Here is a 22,030-nt window from a genome sequence, read left to right as displayed (position 1 = left end):
TTTGTTCAACGACACGGTATCTAGAAAACGACAGGAAAATGATATAGAGCTTGAAAATAATCTAATGGAAAGATAAAGAACACAAATATTTATAGTGGTTCGACCCCAATGATTGGTAATGACCTGCGTCCACTTGGTACTATTATTAATATTGAGCTCCCAAGGTGTGATCAAAGAACTAGGGTTCCTGAGTTTCACGAGCCTTAGAAGAAGAAAACAATACAATGATGGATAATAGTAATATAATTTTCAAAGAAAAAAGCCCATCCCCTTCTGTGAGCTATCTCTTGTATATTTATAGGCTCAGGAAGAGTTACATGAATTAGGAAATAATATCTATCCTTAATGATCAGATCTACAGGTCATAGTGAAGAGATATTCTCGGATATCATCACAACTGTATAGATCTTTACATAAATAAACGAAATATATGACCAAGCTGCTCGTATATAGAACTTGATCTCTTCGTGTAGAAATAATGCTGGTCGATAGACAAGCCGTATCTCTGCTACGTGTCCGCCATGTGTCGAGAATCCTTGCCACGTCATCAACAGCTGATTTATGGATAAACAAGTATAATTTTAAAAATAAACTAAATTATGTATATATATTTATAAAAATTATGTATTTATTAAAAACTTTTAAAACTAGATTTTGTTTTGTTTCTAAATTTTTCATATTATTAACTTTTGTATTTATAATAATATTTGTATCAAAATTTAAATTTATTATTCTTTAACATATTTATAAAATTAACTATATTATTCTTTAACATATTTATAAAATTTGTAATAGTTAAAAAAAGAGTTGTTTTATGAATTGGAAAAATATTGTAAAAAATTAATGAATAGTATAGTTTTAAAAATAAAATAAATTATGTAAATATATATTTATAAAAATTATGTATTTATTAAAAACTTTTAAAACTATTTTTTTTTTCTTAAAATTTTCATATTATTAACTTTTGTATTTATAATAATATTTATATCAAAATTTAAATTTATGATTCTTTAACATATTTATAAAATTAAATATATTATTAACTATATAATTCTTTAACACATTTATAAAATTTATGTTAGTTAAAAAAATGTTGTTTTTTTATTGGAAAAATATTGTAAAAAAATTTAATATATAAATTTATTAGTTATAATTTTTTTATTCAATTAAGTTTTTTTTTTTTTAAAGAAAGCTAAAACTTTAGTTTTTTGAAATTAAAAGCCCTAAAACATTAACCTTATCTCTCTCTCTCTCTCTCTCTCTCTCTCTCCCTCTTGTTAGTTCTACTTCTATCAGCCGCCTCCCCCTTACCCTCTCCATCGCTGTCTTCTCTCAGCCCCGCTCTCTCTCTTTTCTCTTAGCCTCAACCACAGATGCCTCCTCTCCACTTGACTCTCCCCTTCTTCTCTCTCGGCAACGGTGCTCTTCCTTTCCGATGGAGCCAAAAGCAGAGTGGTGGTGGTGCGTGGCATGGTTGGTGGTGCAACGGGGCTTGCCAACCCTCAACATCAATTGAGAGATTGGCAGAGGCGTCTCCGCCAAGAATGTCGCAACATCGAACGCCTGATTATAGAGGTAATGCTCTCTCTCTCTCTCTCTCTCTAAGGTAAATTTCTTTTTTGGTGGTTGAGGTTATTGTTTTCTGATATGGGTTTGTTTGCTTGATTGTTTCTAGATGTTCAGAGAGAGGAGAAGGGTGTGGAGAAAGCCATTAAAAAGAGTGCCAAGAGAAATGACATGGGCTCAGCCAAGGTATTGCTTTTGAAAACTTCTTTGTTCTTTGTATTATATGAATATACATATACATATATTTATGGTGTTTCAGTATTGCCTCGTGTGGAAATTTTGTTATAGACTGACGGACATGAGGGTTTGGGTAGCATTTTTTAGAATTATAATTTTTTTTGGGTTTTTGTACAATAACATTTTTGATGTGTGGGGAAAACCTTTAGGGAAGACATGTGAGACATTATAACTTTCTAAAAGGTTGTACATGGTTGATCTTTAGGATTAAGATTTGGATTGTCATAGTTACAGTTGTTGTGATTTGGGATCAGTGTCACTTTCTTTTGAATGTTATGCTAGATAAGGTTTACACATACGCTGTTGAGTACTTGAAGAGCTATAGCGTTGTTGGGGGAATGAATTATATTAGCTACTATAGTTTTGGCTTATTGTCTTGCTAGTTAATATTGTTGCTCGATTTCGAATTTTGTATTTTATTTGTTGTAGTTATATGCTCACAACTTTCATTCTATATTATCTAATTTCCACTGGTGTATGAAATGTTTTTAAGATCCTTTAAACTTTTTATGTTAAATTAGTGGAATGTGTGATGTAGAACTAAGAGAGAAAGAAATAGAAAATGGAGGAATTTAGAGAGACATAGAACAAGAGACAAAAAAAGTAAGAACTAGAGAGAGAGAAACAAAAGATTCAAAACAGAGATAATTTTATAATTCATTGTCTTCTCTAAAAATATGAAGATAGCTAAGTCTATTTAATTATTTACTGGTAGGCAATTGAGCTGTTTCTTAAATTATTTTTGCATCACTTACAATTTCTTAAGTTTCTTAAATTCACAAAATTTGGAATTTCCCCTTCTAGTTTACTGAAGCTGTTTCAAATTTGCCAAACTCAGGCATCCTTCCTGTGAAGTAGTTACTACTGATCCTTCTGCAATGAGAAAACATGAGTCAAGATTCAAGTGACATAAAACTTGGTTCATTTTGGTCAAGGAGTTACATCACAGATTGACACTTACAGTTCTTTTAACTTGGTGAGACTAGTGAGATCAGAGAACTCTCCAGTGAAATTGTTTGCAGCAAGAGTCCTGCAGCCACACCATTTCAATTACTTAAGAGTAAATTTATAAATGGCATTATCATTCTATCCATATATGTACTTACCCTGTGTTGTATGCACTAGTAGTAAGCCGCATGCTTCTTCATTCCTGGATTGTGTTCAAGAGCATTTGTTTTGTCTTGCTACTATCTGCTGAGAAATTATTATATATGATGTGTGTTTTAGTTACCTATAACCATTGATGTTCAATTGAATTAGTGTTCAATTGTGCCTTTGTGACACTTTTTTTGTATATTGTTTAGAGCAGATTTTAGACAAGCAATGAATGTTTTCTTTGGATTCTAGATTAAATAAAAATTATGGATCATATCATTATTTTGTGGAGAATTGTTTTTTAGTTTATTTTTGTCTAAGATGGCTAGAGAATCTTTTTTTAGTTTAATTTTGTCTGAGATGGCTAAGAGGAGAGACATTTATATTGCATTGAGTTAGATAATCAAATGTTTTAGCACTCATTTAAAATTACAGTTGAAAATGGAAAGTGTAACGACCCAAATCCGCTAATAAGGCTTGAGGGCCTTGATTAGCGTGCCAGGAGGGCATGATGAGATTTATGTGTGATTTTAATGATTTAAATGCGTGGTTATGATTTAAAGCATGTTATATGACCATTTGTTTATCTGAGATGCATGACTATGTATGTTAGTATGGATGTAGGCCCGGATCGTGTTAGAAGGGCATAATTGTAATTTTGGCCATGTTGGGAATAACTGCATCGATATGTGATGATTGTTGAGACCACAGTGGTATGTGGGTGTATCAGTGATTTGTGACTCGAGGTGATCCCAGTGAGCAGGCTAGCGGAAAGTCTTAGCGGGAATTTATACCCGGCTCGGGGCGAGCCTGGGGGTATGAACAGGAATTCAGAGAAATAGATTGAGATTTATTTTGATGATGGGGGATAATTATTTGGTGATTTATCAGGTATTGGGAAGCAACGGGAAAATATTAGAGACACTTGAGGATTATCGGGAATTGGGTAAATGACTAAAATGGCCCTACTTGGGTAAAAGGGTTTAGAATTAATAGGGAGGGCATTTTGGTCAATTGGCTTTTGAAGATAGAATAAATGAGGCTTTATACACTTAGTGGATTTTGTAGAATAGAGTAAAGGGGCTGAAAAAGAAAGGAAAAAGGAAAGAAAGAAAAGAGAGAAAACTGATGGGTTTTCTAAGGGATCGGTTTGGGGGTTCTAGCACCTCTTCTCTTCATTTTTCTTGAGGTCAAGTTCAGTGGGGAGCTAGGATAGGCTGAGCATCAAGAATCTTAAGGTTACACTTGAAGACTTGGCAAGGATTAGCAAGAACATCTGAAACTTGAGGTAAGTTCTTGAAGATTTCAGTTTTAGGGCTTTACTGGTTTTGAGCTGTGTTTTTGAGCTAAATGGATGAGACTTTTGGGGAAAAGCAGGTCAAGCTTTGATGATGATCAAGCTAAGGAGGCCTAGGGTTGAATCAAGGTCGAAATTGCATTAATGGTATGATTTCTAAGACTCTATCTTTGTGGTTTACATGAATTTCTGGTTTAGGGTTGTTCATGGTAGATTTTGAGTTGTTGGGTTGCTTGAGCTTGGGATTGAGTTCTTGGGATGCTTGGGATGAGTGTGAGGTGTGTATAAGTTTTTTTTTGGGCTTGGGAAAGACTTGGACAAGTTTGGAGTTGAAATGAGAGAAGAAAATCGCAAGAAGCGATTTTTGGTTTTGGTTGCCTGCAACTAGCGCTACAGCGCTAGTCTTTGGGCGCTGTAGCGCTAGGCCTTCTTTCTGGGGAGGTGCTGATTCTGCTTGTAGCGCTATAGCGCTCTCTTTTGAGCGCTGTAGCGCTACCCTGCGCCCAGAATGGGGTTTTTGGGCTATTTGTGAGGGATTTTGACCTAGGGTTCGGGGTTCGACTCCGCCACCTTGTTTTGTGGATCTAGGACTTCCTGGGGGGGGGGGCTCGGGATTGGTCCCGAGGCTAGGTTTTCGGACTTAGGGTTCGGTGTTGACTTTGACCTATGTTTGTGCCTAGGTGTGCGCTAAGGCTCGTGTGGGATCGTGCTCAAGGAGTCAGTGATTTTAACTATCGAATTGTCAGGTAAGAAAACTATAACACCCGTAGGATGGGGCGTGGGCCCATAGTGTGATTGCGGGGCACGACCCTATATTGCATGTTGCATGATGAGATGATTGCCGGGCGTGGCCCTATAATGCATTACATGTTAGGGTGCAGATTTAATTGAATTAGCATTTGTTTGAATGTTTCTTGATTTATGCTATGTGTGGTTATGATGAAATGAACGGCAAGGGCTGAGTGCGGCGTAGGCCGGGTACGGCCGTGGGGCCGAAAGTAACACACAGCACATGGGATGTTTATATTCAGGGTGGGACCCAAGGGATACATGAGTTATCCTCGCGGTGAGAACCGAAACCCCAGGCTTTGGTAAGGCCTCGGGGGCGGCACGGCCGTACTTGCTTATTATGATGGTTTTCCTATTTATCAGTGAATTATGCCAGTGATATTATTATTTGCATATGTTATGTTCTGCATGAGTTTTCTTGCTGGGCTTCGGCTCACGGGTGCTCTGTGTTGTAGGTAAGGGCAATGGCTGAGTCAACCAACCATGAGTACGGAGAGCGTGAAGCGACGCGTACATGGTTGGCCTGCCCGACTGCTTTGGTTGGGGGTTTATTTGAAAAATGGCTGTAATAATCTATGATTTTATGATTTATCAACTGTAAACTTATTTCAAGATGTAAATAGTTTTCAAACCTTATTTTGGGATCCCAAATGTTTAATACTAGCAGTTTTAAATGAAACGACGCATTTTCTAAGATTACAGCCTTAAATTTTAATTAGTCACACTTTTGTCTCAAAACTTCGGTTAGCGAGTTCATTGCACACTGTTTTGTCTTAAAAATCACTTAGTAACGGCTCTAAGGAAGTAGGGCGTTACAGAAAGCCCTCAATTATTAATCTGCTATTCATCTCCATATATGTACTTAAACAGAGTAGATTTTGATTATTGTAAACAACAATTTCAGGTGCCAAGTCTATCAAGGGTACTCTATTGGATGGCTCCTGAAGTCATTATCGAGAGTGCTCATCTTGAGTCATTGCCTTGACCGAGAGCTTCTAAATTTCCCAAAGAATTGTGCAACTAAGAAGGTACTTTTAAAAGATCTGATTTTAGTATATACATTGTTTCTTTGTAACTCACAAATGATTCTCTTCTTTTGCTAAGTTATCAATTAAACCTCTGCCACAATACTCTCTTAGATCATGCATAAGGCATATGATATGGATATATATATATATATATATAATTTTTTTTTTCATTTTGTGATTTTTTTGCATGTACTGAAAGTATAAAAGTTTCTAGGAGCACTCTCTGTTCTACTTTGCTCTATGTAATAATTACAAAAGAATGAATATTTCTATAGTGTATTTTCTCCTTAGTTTTGATTTATGGGCTCTTGAGTATATACTATAAATATGAGTTTTATTGGAAGATTTTTGTTTTCTTTTTAATTTATGGTTTCTTTTATGCATTGCTAGGTTTTGAATGTGTGTATTTTAATTCTGTACAGGGTTTGGTTGTCGTAATTAATATTTTAAGAAGTCTTTGATCTTACTGTTCTTAAGCTTGCTTGGTAGATTTAATTATTTTTCAGGTATTTATTGGGTTCTTTTCTTGTAATGCAAATAAGGTGTTAGTGAAAATGCCTCAATGAACTAATATTGTTGTGGTGTCCACGCCACGCCTCAATGTATTCATCTTTTTTATTTGCAAGGAAGATAAGGACACATTTGTTTGGATTGATCATACTTTGGGCTATATTGTTCATTAATTTAGGAATATTTGTTTCTTTCTTGGTATTGATTAAATGTATAATAAATCTTAGATACTATTTGACATCTCATTGAGTATAAGTTTTGTAACTATCTCATTAAATTTATAAGTTTTCCTATTTTAATCTATAAGTTTTTAGATTTTTATAAAAATAAATGTTTCATTTAAATCATGATTTTTAAGACTCTAAAAAGACTCGCTTTTTAAGGCTCTCAAATAGAGGACTCGTACCCCGCGAGTCCTAAAAACGTTCTTAAAAAGCCTTTTTTTTGTAGTAGTGGTGCTCTGGTGTGGAAATTTTGCGACAGTTAAAAACTATCACTATAGATAGCCAATCACAACACCTAAAAACTGTCAAAGTTGCCAGCAATGGCGACACCTAATAACTGTCGGCGTTGCCAGCAATAGTGACACCTATTAACTGTCGGCGTAGCCAGCAATGGCGACACCTAATAACTGTCGGCGTTGCCAGCAACGACGATACCTAATAACTGTCGACGTAGACAGCAACAGCGACACCTAATAACTGTTGGCGTAGCCACCAACGGCGACACCTAATAATTTTCGGCGTAGCTACCCCTATGCCGGCATAGGCAAATACGACAGTTAGTCGTCTGTCGTTGTTGCTCAATAGCGACAGTTAAAAACTGTCGGAAAATCTCATTTTTGTAGTAGTGTGGACAAGTATCGTATAACGTAAGCATGCAATTTCAACATCTCATAAGCATGCAGTTTTGTAACATAGACATGCATTTTAAAACGTAAGTATGTCAGGCAGTTATAACATACACATACACAACACATAACCACAACTACATATAAGCTCATTAAGCATAATCATTCACTAGCATAATCATATGTTAAAAGAACATATCGTACAAAATACAAAATCCACCATAAAGTATGTCAAGCATACAACCTGTGTGCAAGTGTCTACTCTTCTTACCTCGAAAGCAGCAGCGATCTACACACCCTAACGTATCTCTTCATGTATCAACAATGAGCCTAATCGTAGCATATAACATTAAATTTTCAAAAAATCTCAACCAAAAAAACCATAATTAGACCCATTAATAATATTTTTAAGGCTAATTCATCCCCCACATTATTCTTGAAAATGCCTTAAAGCTCTACTGCATAAAGCTCCGAAAAAGGTTTTGTTGATCGTGTTTTTGGCCAACGACATGAGAACGTCAAAAACGACAAACCTTCAAGAGAATTCAAACGACACAGACAGTTTAATAAAGAAAATAAACAACACACGCAATTTTTACAGTGGTTCAGCCCCAATATGTTGGTAATAGCCTAATCCACTTAGATTTGTGATTATAGATCTGTACTCAAGATCAGATGAACTGAGCCAACTGAGTTTCTTCAGTACAGATTACAAGAGTTCTTTCAGATACAAGCACTTTCTCTCTCTAGAAAACTCAGACCCAAAATTTCTCAAAAAGTCTCAAAAGAAGAAGAAGCCCCTTTTCTGATCTCATAAGCCATATATTTATAGGCTTAGGATCATACATCTGATATCCCCTAGAATCGGGATATTTCATTATATTTATTATATATAAATTACAAAAATATTCAAAATTTAACAGAACACCCAATTTGTGGGGAAAAATGAGATATTCCCGCGTGTGTCAAGACCGGTTCTTGCTGAAGCCGTTTCTGGGAATCTTGACTTAGTCCTCCTCCATCTGGTCGACCCATATCTCCTACTGACCATTCATGCAAGTGCTGGTCGGACACATGCATGCTGGACATATGCAAGTGCTGGTAGGACATGCACTTGCTGGTAGGACATGCACTTGCTGGTAGGACATGTGCATGGTGGTAGGACATGCACTCCTCTCCTCTAACATGGCACGTTCTCTGGTCTAGCATGCCATGTCTCTCCTCTAACATGGAAATCTCCTCTAGCATGCCATGTTTCTCGTCTAACATGGAAATCTCCTCTAGCATGCCATGTCTCTCGTCTAACATGGCACTCTCCTCTAGCATGCCATGTCTCTCATCTAACATGACACTCTCCTCTAGCATGCCAGTGCTGGTATGACATGTGCATGCTGGTAGGACAATGTCACTCCTGGGCAACAATGTCACTCCTGGGCAGAAAAACACGTGACTGGTCGGACAAGGTCATGCCTGGTCGGTCATGACACTTCTCAAGCAGTCAAAACTCTTCATCAGTCTATCGGGACACTTTATCACAACTCTGAGGAGTCAATGTATATATTGACTATTTAATGTGTCTTTTACGGAGCATGTACTGCCACTTGTCACCTCTATTTCCACGTCATCGATCTCTATTTTTTGGGGATAACATTTGCCCCCCAAGTTTATTATACGATTTTTCTCGTATGATAAACTTTTCTTCTAGCAAAATATTCTCGAGGTCATCCAAAAGCTCCTACCCGGTTGATAACTTTCACGTAAACTCCCACGACTAAACTTGTCTTGTGATTTCTTCAAACTCTATTTTCTTGATGTAACGAAAACATAGGCTCCCTTTTGATTCTCTCTCAATTCTCCCTTTGTCTATTTTGCGAAATCATCATGGTATGGAGACTGGTTGTTGAGTATCCTCGATTTGGTTGCGCTAGGATTACAATTTCGGTGTCCGACCAGGCACACCCTAGCCCAAGTACTCTCCTCGGTCATACATCCGACTACGCCTCAGGCCTCTCCTCGGACGTGCGTCCGACCAGGCATACTCCTAGCCCAAGTAGTCTCCTCGGACATGCATCGGACTAGGCATGGTCCTAGCCCAAGTACTCTCCTCGGACTTGCATCCGACCAGGCATGGTCCGCTCGGACCAACCCATGCCTCATCGCAGACATAAGGCATGCACCCTCTTGATCCTTCTCCTCGAGCTAATGTCCGACCACACTTGGATTGCTCCTCGGACCAATGTCTGATCGGACACTCGGACTGCTCCTCGGACTAATGTCCGACCGACCACTTAATCCACTCAGGCGTGTATCTCCGCCTCGGATGCAGCACCTTAGGCACCAAATTTCTGGGCCTAGATCCTTTGACATAGGCGAGATGCCCCTCGGACCAACATGCATCCGATCGGCCATCTCAAGGTATGCTTGGACACCACATTTTTCAAATACTTTAAGCACCCTTAGGCACTCTTAGGCTTTTGTTTGGGCACATGGCATAGCCATTTAAGTCCTTCCCTACAAAAAACCACCAAAGCACCTTGTTCGAATCTCCCATAAGTATTTTGGGAGATTGATTTCTCTCAATCAATCTTGGTGAAAACTTGACTTCTCATCTCAAAGACAACTTTTCACTATGTAGTATTTATTTTGCATGCATTTGTTTGATTCACTCCAGGGACTTATCGATGTTAGTCATGCTCAACAATAGAGTTCCCTACTTGACCAGTGGTACATGCTCAGCTGACCAGGGAAGTTGTATCTCTCCCGACCAGGAAAACGTTGCACCTGATCAGCTAGACTTTGCACCTTGTCAGTAGTTTACTCTTTCTTGTTGTGTAGCTGTGCTGTTGGAATTTATACTTTAATTTTCTTCGTTAACTTAAAACATTCTAAGTCTCCTCTAGACTTAAAAAGTTATAAGTTTTTTGTGAATAGTAAAGTCACTCTGGTGTATGCCTTCTATTTTCGCATGAGTACTTAGTTTTCTTACTTAGAAATTCTAGACATTTCATAAGTCCATACTAAGTATGCTTTCTCACACTCTTATTGCTCTAACATTTTATGAGCATGCTTATTGTCACACGGATATCTACTCCTAACTTGAAATTTTTTTAGAAATAAATTCCAAGTTACTTAAGCTTTGTCAAACAAGTTAGCTTAATGGCCTTTTTGGACTTCAAAAATTTACAAGTCAGCCTAAAAATAGATATATTAAATCATGCTCTTATTGCCTATGTTAAATTATATACCAGTATACCCCATGTGCCCCTTAGGTGATTGAGGGTTGAAAGATCCTTAGTCACTTGCTACCTGACCGAATCTGTTCGAGTAGTTAATTACTCGTGAAACACATAGAATATATGGAAAATATTCTAGCAGTTGAACACTGCTTGAACATATCGACCAGTTGAACACTGCTCGGATAACTAACACACATGCACATTTGTAGCAAGAATCGACCACGCTGCGCGTAGTCTCTTTTATTACTCGTAAATTAAAATGGACAAAACATGTCTAATAACGAGTCTTAAACAACCAAAATTGTTCAAAAATAAAATGACTGGTTAGCAAATAACCAACTCATACACCAAACTTAAATAACAAGTCTAAAATCTCGAAATTAAGCTACCACTCTGAAAGCGGTATTTAAAAATAATATATCCTTTGGTGCTCGCCACTCCAGTGGTTCCTAATCCTAGCACTCCTGCTCAGCATACTTCTCCTTTGCTTAGTTGCTCTCCTCAGCCAAGTGTGGACGTCCACATATAGTGTCTAAGATAAAGTCCACAGGTCCAGGCTGCAAGGGTGGAGATCTTTGTCGCTTGAGACTAGAGTTGCTGCTGCCTCCTTCTCCTTGGGGTGTCTCTGACCGGTACTTCCTCAACTTGCCCGACCGGAGAAGAAATTCTATCTCATCCTTGAGGTGGTTGCATTCATTCGTGTCGTGACCATAATCTTCATGGAAGCGACAAAACTTGTTCATGTCTCTCTTCCTCATCTCTCTCCTGATGGGTGGAGGCTTCTTGTAGGGAACCTCTTCTTGACTAGCAAGATATATCTCTGCTCGGCTGGTCGAGAGAGTGGTGTAGTTAGTGAATTGAGGCTCATACTTGGTTGGTTTTTCACTTGAATCCAACTTTGCTTTCTTTTCCTCATGGTGGTCAGACCCATTATTTCCACGTTTCTTTCCACCATCACTAGGAGAGTCAGTTGATCTGCCCGGATTGTTTATGTCATTCTCCCCTTTCTCTATTGCATCATCCAATTTCATATATTTGTCCGCCCGGTCAAGAAATTGTTGAAGTGTTGAAATTGGATGGCGATGGATGCTGTCCCATAGAGGACTCCGATAAATTATCCCAGCAGATATGGCAACCATCTTCCCCTCGTCTCCTATAACAGTTGCTCTATTGGCTTCTCTCATGAATCTCTGTATATAGTTCTTTAGAGACTCATCTTTTCCTTGTTTGATATCTGCCAAGTCATTGGCATATCTGGCCCCAAATACTTCCTCTCACCCATCTCATCCCAATGAATGGGTGATCTGCACTTCCTCCCATATAACATCCCGTAGGGAGCCACTCCAATCGTTGATTGGTAACTATTGTTATACGAAAATTCAATCAACGAAAGATACTTACTCCATGACCCTTCAAAGCTGATCACGCACGCTCTGAGCATATCCTCCAACACCTGAATCGTCCTCTTAGACTTTTCATCAGTCTAAGGATGGAAGGCTATGCTGAACTTCAACTAAGTCCCCATAGCCTTCTACAAACTACCCCAAAACTTAGAAGTAAAGATAGGATCCCGGTCTGACACTATAGACTTAGGAACCCCATGGAGACGTACGATCTCTCTCATGTACAACTCAACATACCGATCCACAGTATATGTTGACTTCACTAAAAGAAAATGGGCTGACTTGGTGTACCTGTCCACTATCACCCACACCAAGTCATGAAGTCCTACCGCCCTGGGTAAACCTCCCACAAAATCCATCGTAATATCCTCCCATTTCCACTCGGGAATACCCAAAGGCTGAAGCAACCCTGCTGGTCGTTGATGCTCAGCTTTCACCTACTGACAGGTTAAGCATCTGACTACGTACTCCACCACATCCTTCTTCATCTCGGGCCACCAATATAACACCCGTAGATCCTGGTACATCTTCGTGGTACCCGGATTAAGTGAGTACGCGCGTCATATGAGACTCATCCAGTATCTCTCGTCTAATCCCCTCTTCAGCTGGAACACAAATCCGTCCCTGATACCGAAGCAAACCAGCCTCAGAAATAGAATAGTCCTTAGCTACTCTTGCTAAGACATTCTCTCTGACCTCCTGTAACTGAACGTCTATCAACTACCCCTCTTTAATCCGCTCTAGCAGGGTCGACTGCAGAGTAATATTGGCCAACCGCCCTACCACCAGTTCTATCCCTGCTCTGACCATCTCATCAGCTAACTCTCTCGAGATCTGGGTGGAACTATACAACTGACCTGGGCCTCTCCGGCTCAATGCATCTACCACTACATTGGCTTTCCCCGGATGGTAAAGAATATCACAATCATAATCTTTCACCAGCTCTAGCCAACGCCTCTGTCTCATGTTCAGGTCCTTCTGTGTAAAGAAATACTTCAGACTCTTGTGGTCAGTGTATACCTTGCACTTCTCCCCATACAAATAATGTCGCCAAATCTTCAGTGCAAATACCACCGCTGCTAACTCTAAATCATTGGTAGGGTATCGCTGCTCATACTCCTTCAGCTACCGTGATGCATAAGCTATGACCTTTTCATTCTGCATCAACACACAGCCTAAACCCAACCTCGATGCATCGCAATAGACCACAAACTTCTCTTCCCCTGAAGGAAGACTCAACACCGGTGAAGAAATAAGTCATCGCTTCAGCTCTTGGAAACTATCTTCACATTTTTCTGACCAGATAAACTTCAAATTCTTCCGTGTCAATTCTGTCATCGGTGCCGCTATCTTTGAGAAACCTTCCACAATCCGTCTATAATAACCCGCTGGACCAAGAAAACTCTGCTCCTCTGAGGCGTTCCTTAGCCTCGGCTAATCCCTAACTGCCTCTACCTTAGATAGATCCACCTTAATCCCACCTGTGCCCACGATATGTCCAAGGAATGTCACTTCTGGTAACCAAAATTCACATTTCTTAAACTTAGTGTACAACTGATGCTCCCTCAACCTCTGAAGAACCTGTCAAAGATGAATCTCGTGTTTTGCTTCTGAACTATAGTACACTAAGATATCGCCAATGAAGACAATAACGAACTGATCCGGAAAGTCCTTGAACACCCTGTTCATTAGGTCCATGAACGCTGCTGGGGCATTGGTCAAACCAAACGACATGAACAGAAACTCATAGTGCCCGTACCTCGTTTGAAAGGCCATCTTTGGTATGTCCTCGTCCTTGATCCTCAGCTAGTGATAACCAGATCGATGATCAATCTTTGAGAACACCGTCTTACCCTGCAGCTGATCGAACAAGTCGTCAATCCTTGGTAGGGGTACTTATTCTTGATAGTCAACTTGTTTAATTCCCTATAGTCTATGCACATCCTCAGAGTCCCGTCCTTCTTCTTCACAAACAAAACTGGAGCACACCATAGTGAGTAACTAGGCCTGATAAACCCCAAATCTAGAAGCTCTTGCAGCTGTATCTTCAATTCTTTCAATTCTGCTCGTGCCATCCTATATGGTGCCCTCGACACTGCATCTGTCCCCGATGCCAACTCAATGACAAACTGAATCTCTCTACGCGGTGGCAACCCCGGCAAGTCCTCAGGGAACACATCCAAGAACTCGCAAACCAACCTGGTCTCTTCCGGTCCTGCTGGCGAAACCCTGGTGGTATCCACCACACTAGCCAGAAAACCTATACACCCTCCTTGTAACATTTCTGTGGCTCTTAACGCCGATATCCTGGGTATGCGAGGTCCATGCACCGCTCCCACAAAAACGAAAGGATCCGCACCCTCTGGCTCAAAAGTCACCATCTTCTTCCTGCAGTCAATGGTAGCTCCATATCTAACCAGTCAATCCATACCTAAAATCATATCAAAGTCATCCATACTCAGCTCAATCAAATCTACTAAAAATTCTCTACCATCAACTATCACTGGCAGTGCTCTAACCCATCTCCTAGATACTACCAGTTCCCCTGTAGGCAAAATAGTCCCAAACCCTGAAGTACAATACTCACTAGGTCTACACAGTCTATCAATCACCCTACTAGAAACAAACGAAAGTGTAGCACTAGAGTCAATCAATACAGTGAAAGGATTTCCATCGCTAGAAAGCCGACCTATCACTACCGAGGGGCTAGCCTTGGCCTCCGCCTGCGTGAGGGTGAACACTTGAGTTGGAATCAAGCTGTCCACCTTCCCCGCATCTCCTTTCTTCATTGTCGAGCAATCTTTCTTGAGGTATCCTACCACCCCGCACACAAAACAGGCCTTAGCCCAACATTCACCCGGATGGCATCTTCTGTACCTCACGCACTCAGGATAAGTTCTCCATGAATCACCGCCTCCCTGACGGCCACCCTGAGTACCCCGACCTCTCCTATCAGAACCAGGAGCGGTCGAAGCATCAGGGGTCTTCCTCTTCAAATCACTGGGGCCTCCGCCCCTACCAAAACCAGAGTATGGAGGCACCACCCTGCGACCGTCCCGTCTCACTACACTCTCCCTCCATATCTTATTTTCTGCTTCCTCAGCGGTAAGAGCCTTCTCTACAGCCTGGGCATAAGTTCTCCCTCATAGTACTGTTGTAATTCTCACATCTCGAGCTATCATAGCATTAAGCCCCTTAATAAACCTGTCCTGCCTAGCTACATCAGTAGGCATAAGGTCGGGTGCAAACTTCACAAGTCTATCAAACTTCAGGGCATTTCTGTAACTGTCATGCTGCCCTGAACCAGCCCCACGAACTCGTTCACTTTCGCTGCCCTGATGACAACATTATAGTACTTCTGACTAAATAAGTCCTTAAATCCTTCCCAAGTTAAAGCAGTAACATCTCTGGTTTGTGATGCCACCTCCCACTAGATTCGAGCATCCTCTATCAGCATATATGTGGCACAGGCCACTCTATCATGTCCCTCTACCCTCATAAAGTATAGAATAGTAGTAATCATAGTCATCCACTGTTCAGCTTTCAGTGGATCAGGTCCTCCTTCAAAAATCGGGGGCTGCTGTTTCTTGAACCGCTCATACAATGGTTCCCACTTGTTCCCAACCTCAACTGGCTGTACAACAGGTACCACTGCAGGTGGCACAATGGGGGCAACACTCCCTGATGGAGCCTGCTACCGCAAAATTCAGATCTGTTCATCTTGGCTCTGTAGTCGAGCCTGTATGTCTACCATAAGCTGTTGCCAGTTCTCAGGGACTGGCAGAGGGGTCTAGCCCTGATCATCATCTCTAGTCCCAGACCTAGCGGCTAGTCGTGTAGATTTTCTTGGATGCATAATTATCCAAGTCAATCTGCAATCAATGACTCGGCAATCAAACTATGATGACAGGGTAATAATCCTTTCATTACCCATCACTGAAACTCCAATCATTCACAAACAATCAAGATATAACAATTTATCCAAATATTTACCCATATATTCATTCACATGCATAGCATTGCTGATAAGCATGCCTCAATATCATCATGCAATAGTCAAGGGCTAGGCCCTATCATCATCTCATGCTCCCTATTAATCAAACAGTTATCAACTATCATATCTCATTCAAATCATTTAAGCACATAGTCATATATACACAATTTACCAAACCTTGAGTCGAGCTTGTCTTTCACGGTGAATGTACATGTCCAGCCAGTCTTCAGGAACCCTTAAACCTAGGACGCTCTGATACCAAGTTGTAACGCCCTAGATAGCCAAAACTGTTACATTGTGTGTTTATAAAGGTACACGACTTGCTAATCAAGTAATTTAATCAAATCGTGTTACCAAAACTATAGTTGAACTAGTGTTAAAAGGTTTTGGGCTCAAAAGCTGCATTTCTTATAAATAAACATTTTCTATTTACATGGGATCCCAAAAGTAAGAAGTTAGAGTGTTTACAAAAGATTCAAGATCTAGATACAATGATTAGCCATTCTAAAGAAAAATAGACGGTTAAGCATTTTTCGTCCTGTTCCACTCCTCAGCCGTGGCAGCCAAACAGCTGACTATGTACATTCGACCCCGCAGCTCTCCAACTCAGGATTGGTCCAACCTGCATTTTCCTTTACCTGCACCACGTAGCACCCGTGAGCCAAGGCCCAACAAGAAAACACAATAACAAAGCACAATCAATCAACAGACAATCAGATATCTCATACTGCATAAGCATGTACTCAATCAGTTTAAGCATTCATGATAATCAAGTATTCATCATACCAAGTATAACACTTCATAACGATAATCAATCCGCATATGACAACTAGGGTTAACGCTCTCAGGCTGCACCATCTATCTGTCCCACTGACTCCGGCCCGCTTAAACCGAGCTCAGTGAATATTAAGCTGTCCTCGGCTACCAGTGGTCGAGTCGCGCCTTGTGCGCAAATATAATTTACGACACCCTTAGGTCGTTCATCACATGTCCCATGGTGTAATATTATCTATGACATTATTCAGACATCAGGAGCAATTAGTCCCATTACAAACACATAACCGGGTGCAGTTTGCTTACCTTTAGATATTATAGCTTCGTTCAATTGATCCTCAAGCACGATCCCTCTTGAGCTCTAGCGCGTACCTAGTCACAACCATAGATTAGAATCATCACCAAACCTCAAGTTCAAAACCTAACCTCAGGACCAATCCCGAGCCCTCGGGAGGCCCTAATTCCACCAAACGGGGTGGTGGAATCAAACCCCGAACCCCCTGGCAAAAACCCTTGAAAATAACCCAAAAACCTTTGTCTGGAAACAGGGTAGCGCTACAGCGCTCTTTGGAGGGTGCTACAGTGCTACAAACAGAACCTAAAAACATCTGAGACAACATGGTCTAGCGCTACAGTACCCAAAGGCTAGCGATGTAGCGCTAGTCACAGAACAGCAACCCTGCATTTTTCCCTCCTTCGATCTTCCCTAGCCAAACCTTACCAAAACTTTTCCAAACTTCAACCAAACTTAAAAACAAGCTTATCAACATGTCTAACTCATCCCAAATGACCCAACCACATAAAACTTAAGCACATGCACTCCAAATCCCAAAATTCACCATGGCTGGACCTCAAACTCAGAAACTCAGCAAAACAACTAAAACCTCATAATTTTAGAGCTCGAATTTCATACCTTCAATGGAGAGTCGACCTTAAGCTAGCCTCTACACTTCCTTGGTTTACTCCTCCTCAAATCCTCAGCTTTAATTCCCTTAATTCCCCATAAAAACTCAGTTCAGAAAATCATCTCAGCCAAAACCAGAAACATAAGAGCAGACCCTAGAAGCTTACCTCAGTTGGATGCCTAATCCCTGCTGAATTCTCACACTTGATCAAGGTCTCAAGCACAAGGCCTTAGCCAAGACCTCCTCTGAATTTAGCTCCAAAAGACCCCAAGGAATGGAGAAGAATCCTAAACCGACAGAGAGAAAAATGAACTACTAGTTTTCCTTCTTTCTTTTTTTTTCCTTCTTCTTTTCTTTCCTTCAGACTCTAGACTTTTCCCACTAAGGCATAAAGCAACTTAACTCTTATCCCTTATAAGCCAAATGACCAATTTTCCCTCCCTTTACTTCTAAGCCTTTTATCCACCCAGGGGCATTTTGGTCATTTCACCAAATTCCCGCTAATTCCTCAAATGTCTCTAATATTTATCGCTTAATTCATGACACCTAACTAATCACCAATTATATTCCTTAATGTCAAAATTGACCCCAATATACTCTCTAAATTCCTAGAAATACCCCCAAGCTCACCCCGAGCCGAGTATAAATCCCCGTCGTGACCTTTTCGCTAACTCGCTCACTAGGATCGCCTTGAGTCACAGATTATAAATATATCCACATAATAATGTGGTCTCGACAGTTATCACATATATATACAGTTATGCCCTCCACGGGGCAAAATTACGATTATGCCCTTCTAATCTAATCAGGGGCTACATGCATACTTATACACGTAGTCATGCATCACAAATATTCAAATAGTCATATAACATGCTTTTAAATCATAAATCACATATAATCCAATTATGCCCTCCCAACACACTAATCAAGGCCCTTAAGCCTTATTAGTAGATTCGGGTCGTTGCAGATCAAGAACAAAAGATTGTTCTTAGTCTGTTTCCCCTTTCTTCTATCACAAAACCAGAGTCTGAAAAATTATACAACATCTAACCCTATTCTTTTATTAATTAATTATTTAATCTGATTTAAATCATGTAAAACCAAATTACACTACAATCCTCAACCTCTAACTTTTCCTTAATAATTATTTAAGCCCTTTGTGGTAATTTCCATTCAAAACTAATAGTTTTAACTTTTCATAATTAGATTTTCTAAAACAAAACCCATAATTCTACTTTGACCCCCATAATTCAACTTCTATCGCAATTTGGCCCCTAATACTTAAAGAAACTAATGTACGTGGATTGCCTAACGGAAAACATAAATTAAACATACACCAAAAATCATGCATATCATAGTTCATATAGTTAAAAATATGATATCATACAATTTACCATAATACCCGACCCAAGCCAAATTACCATAATATCCTTACTAGTAGAAGCGGATATTACAGAGTCGGTCAAGGGTATAGATTGAGAGTGGAGGGGAGTTTCCTTTTTGGTGAGGATTCAAATCCTTTCATAGTTGTCAATGGCTTGATTTTGGAGAGGAAATCAAGGGAAACTTTCCCATTCACGTTAGGCTAGGTTTAGACCTCTTAGGTTAAATAAAAAGAAAAGATCCATGAAGACTCATTTGCTAGAGCTGGTCGCCTACAGCTTGGAAAGAGAGAGAGAGAGCACGAAAAATATAGGGAGAAAGAAAGAATGAAAGAGAAGAAAAGAAGGAGAAGAAGAAGGCTAGGGTTCAAGAATCTTAGGTAATTCTTTGATTTATTTTGGTTTTGATTGTCTAAGAGTAGTTCTTCTTCTCAAATCTAAGTGTTAATTTTCTTTCTTCTCTCTTGTCTTGTTGGGGTTCAAAAATTGTAGGTGCCAAAAGTGTGTTCTTGCTTTTGTGTTGTGATCATAATCAAGGAAGGTAATGGATCCCTCCCTCAATCTATGTTTGTTTGGATGCTTGATTTTGTTGTAGTTTCGAAATATGGGTTGGTGTTTGGCAAGAAATGTTGTGTTTAAATATTTTGTTTATTGATTTTATCTTGATGTTATAGACATGACCATTTAGGTTTCGATGTTGTTTATTTGTTTTTGAAAATCCTTGTGAGGACTATGATTCTATCTGGAAGTTTGTTATGAGTCTTTGTTGTTTTAAAGATAAAACCTGGATGTTGATGCTTATAGGTTTCACCCAACATGTATATAGGCCTAGTTTTAGTTTTTTTTTCTTATATTACTATGTTGATATGATATATTGAATTAAAGGCATGAAAGAGTTGTGGAAACATTATTATTGGAAATAGGAGCATGTTAGGGTTTCATGAAAATCTTTAAGAGTTTTGATTTTTATTCTTGAAAGATTTATATTGGGTTATTATTGTTTTAATAAGTTTTGATGTCTTGTTAATAAAATGTAAATTGGACATTAGAAGTATGGTAATTGGGTTTTGGCCTAGGGTATATTCAAATGTTGTGAAATTGTGTTTTGGTTTCTTTATTCTTTCTTTTAAAATATTGATATTGAGCATGTCGAATTTGTAATTGTTTATGTATTATGCAATATAGAAATTCAGCATTGGTTGTTTTATATGGTTTAGAATAGCTTAATGTTGGTGTCGTTAGTATTGCATGCTAATGGTGTTGTTAAATCCATGAAGGTATACAAGCATACTAGATTGATTTGTTAAAATGGTTTAATAGAAAAATTGTGAGATATGAATATATATTGCTTGCTGAAATTTTGTTTAGTATTATGAAAAATTGTTTTTTTTTTTTACATGGATAATAGAAATATTGTTTGAAAACTCATGCCTTAAAATTAATGTGATAACGTGCTAGCTGATTTTTATTTAGTTTCATGAACATCTCTTTTAATTAAAGGATATCAAATATATGTCTTAGTAATTTATGCCTTAATTTTTTTATATGATAAATGTAATTTTTCCAATCTTTAATGGGTACTTTTTTCATACATATTTTTGCAGTTTTTATTGACAAATAATTAAGGAACATTATTTTTGAGATGACAAAAGAATTTAATCAATGAAATTTGAGTAATATTAATCCTTGTACCAATTTTAGATAATCACAAACTAATACAAATTTTGTGATCTAGAAATGTTATTTTTCTAAAGGAAATTAAATATGTCACATTTTATTGGTATTATTTATTTTATTTGCCAAATTAAAGGAGAACTTTTATGAAATTAACTAATTACGCCAAATTAATTATTTTAAACAACTATACAATTTTGTCACATTTTAATTGTTATTAAATAATAAATGAGATTATTGAGCTAGAAATTTTTTTAGTAATAAAAGTTGTAATAATCAATTGGCTATTTATTTTATGCTTGCTGAATTTTTGTGAAATTGAAAAGAAAATAAATGAATAAATATTACTAACTTCAAATCAAGTTTTAAGAATCGTCTCACGTATGCATGTTACATGCAAGCCAAGTTTTACATTGAATTATAAGACATTTGATTAAGTGGATGATTCTTGTTTTGCAAACATTAAGAATTTACTAGTGGAGTTAAGATTATTATTTTATAATTTTATGTGAAATTGTCGAATGTTTATAGTGTGGTGCAACATGTGCCACGTGTGCATGACCCATGCACATGTGGGGTATGTATGTTGGGCATGTGTAATCTTACATGATTTGAAGAAAAACATTTGATTGTGATTCTAGGCTCATTGTGAAGTACCCTGCACTTTATTTTTGCCTGGACTTGAGGTAAGGAAGTTAGCTAGAATTTTCTTTGAATTATGTTCTGAAAATTATGAGCTAATATGTTGCAAGAGATATTGTGTTATGAAAAGTATGAGCTATGGTAAGCTAATGTGTTATCATAGAATTAATAAATAAGATTACTAGATTAAATAGTTTAATTAATAATATGGTTTATTGAAGCTTCATATTATAGGTTCATGGTCCCCAGATCACCTCTGTCCTACACTGTCAAGGATAATGTTGACCCTCGATTTGGCCAACGACACGAAGTCAAATATAGGACAGAAGATGAGACGAAAATTAAGAGTTTAACCTAATGGTAAAGAAGAAAACACCAAAGATTTATAGTGGTTCGGCCCCAAAGAATGGTAATGACCTACATCCACTTAGTGCTATTATTAATATTGAATCTCAAAGCCGTGATCAAAGAACGAGGGTTCTTGAGTTTCACAAACCTTGGGATAATTACAATAAAATGATGGATAATCACACTATAGCTTTCTCTCACAATACTCAGGAAAAAGATTCAGCGATCAAAAGTCCTTTCCTTGAGATATTTCATGCATATTTATAGGCTCAAGGAGGGTTACATGGGCCAATGGGCCTT

The 22,030-nt window shown here is 38.6% G+C and overlaps 1 protein-coding gene across 5 annotated transcripts in view; it reads left to right on the top strand.

The window, feature by feature from the left end:
• The first annotated feature begins 1,231 nt into the window (after positions 1-1,231).
• Positions 1,232-22,030, top strand: part of LOC133798513 (uncharacterized) — a 57,568-nt gene continuing 36,769 nt past the window's right edge. For 2 of the 5 annotated variants that reach the window (XR_009875913.1, XM_062236831.1), the window contains exons 1-4: positions 1,232-1,575; positions 1,676-1,752; positions 5,440-5,549; positions 5,889-6,012. Coding sequence is in view for 3 of the 5 variants with exons in the window: in XM_062236831.1 (XP_062092815.1) it covers positions 1,374-1,575; positions 1,676-1,752; positions 5,440-5,549; positions 5,889-6,012 (513 nt within the window). In the remaining 2 variants the exon portion in view is untranslated. Of the gene's footprint in view, positions 1,576-1,675; positions 1,753-2,641; positions 2,864-5,439; positions 5,550-5,888; positions 6,356-6,434; positions 6,666-22,030 lie in introns of those variants that run through there. The other 3 variants (XM_062236833.1, XM_062236832.1, XR_009875914.1) reach the window with 3 other exon arrangements.

This window comes from Humulus lupulus, chromosome 8 (assembly GCF_963169125.1).
Source record: "Humulus lupulus chromosome 8, drHumLupu1.1, whole genome shotgun sequence".
Classification (NCBI taxonomy): domain Eukaryota; kingdom Viridiplantae; phylum Streptophyta; class Magnoliopsida; order Rosales; family Cannabaceae; genus Humulus; species Humulus lupulus.
This window is presented reverse-complemented; position numbering and strand designations above follow the sequence as displayed.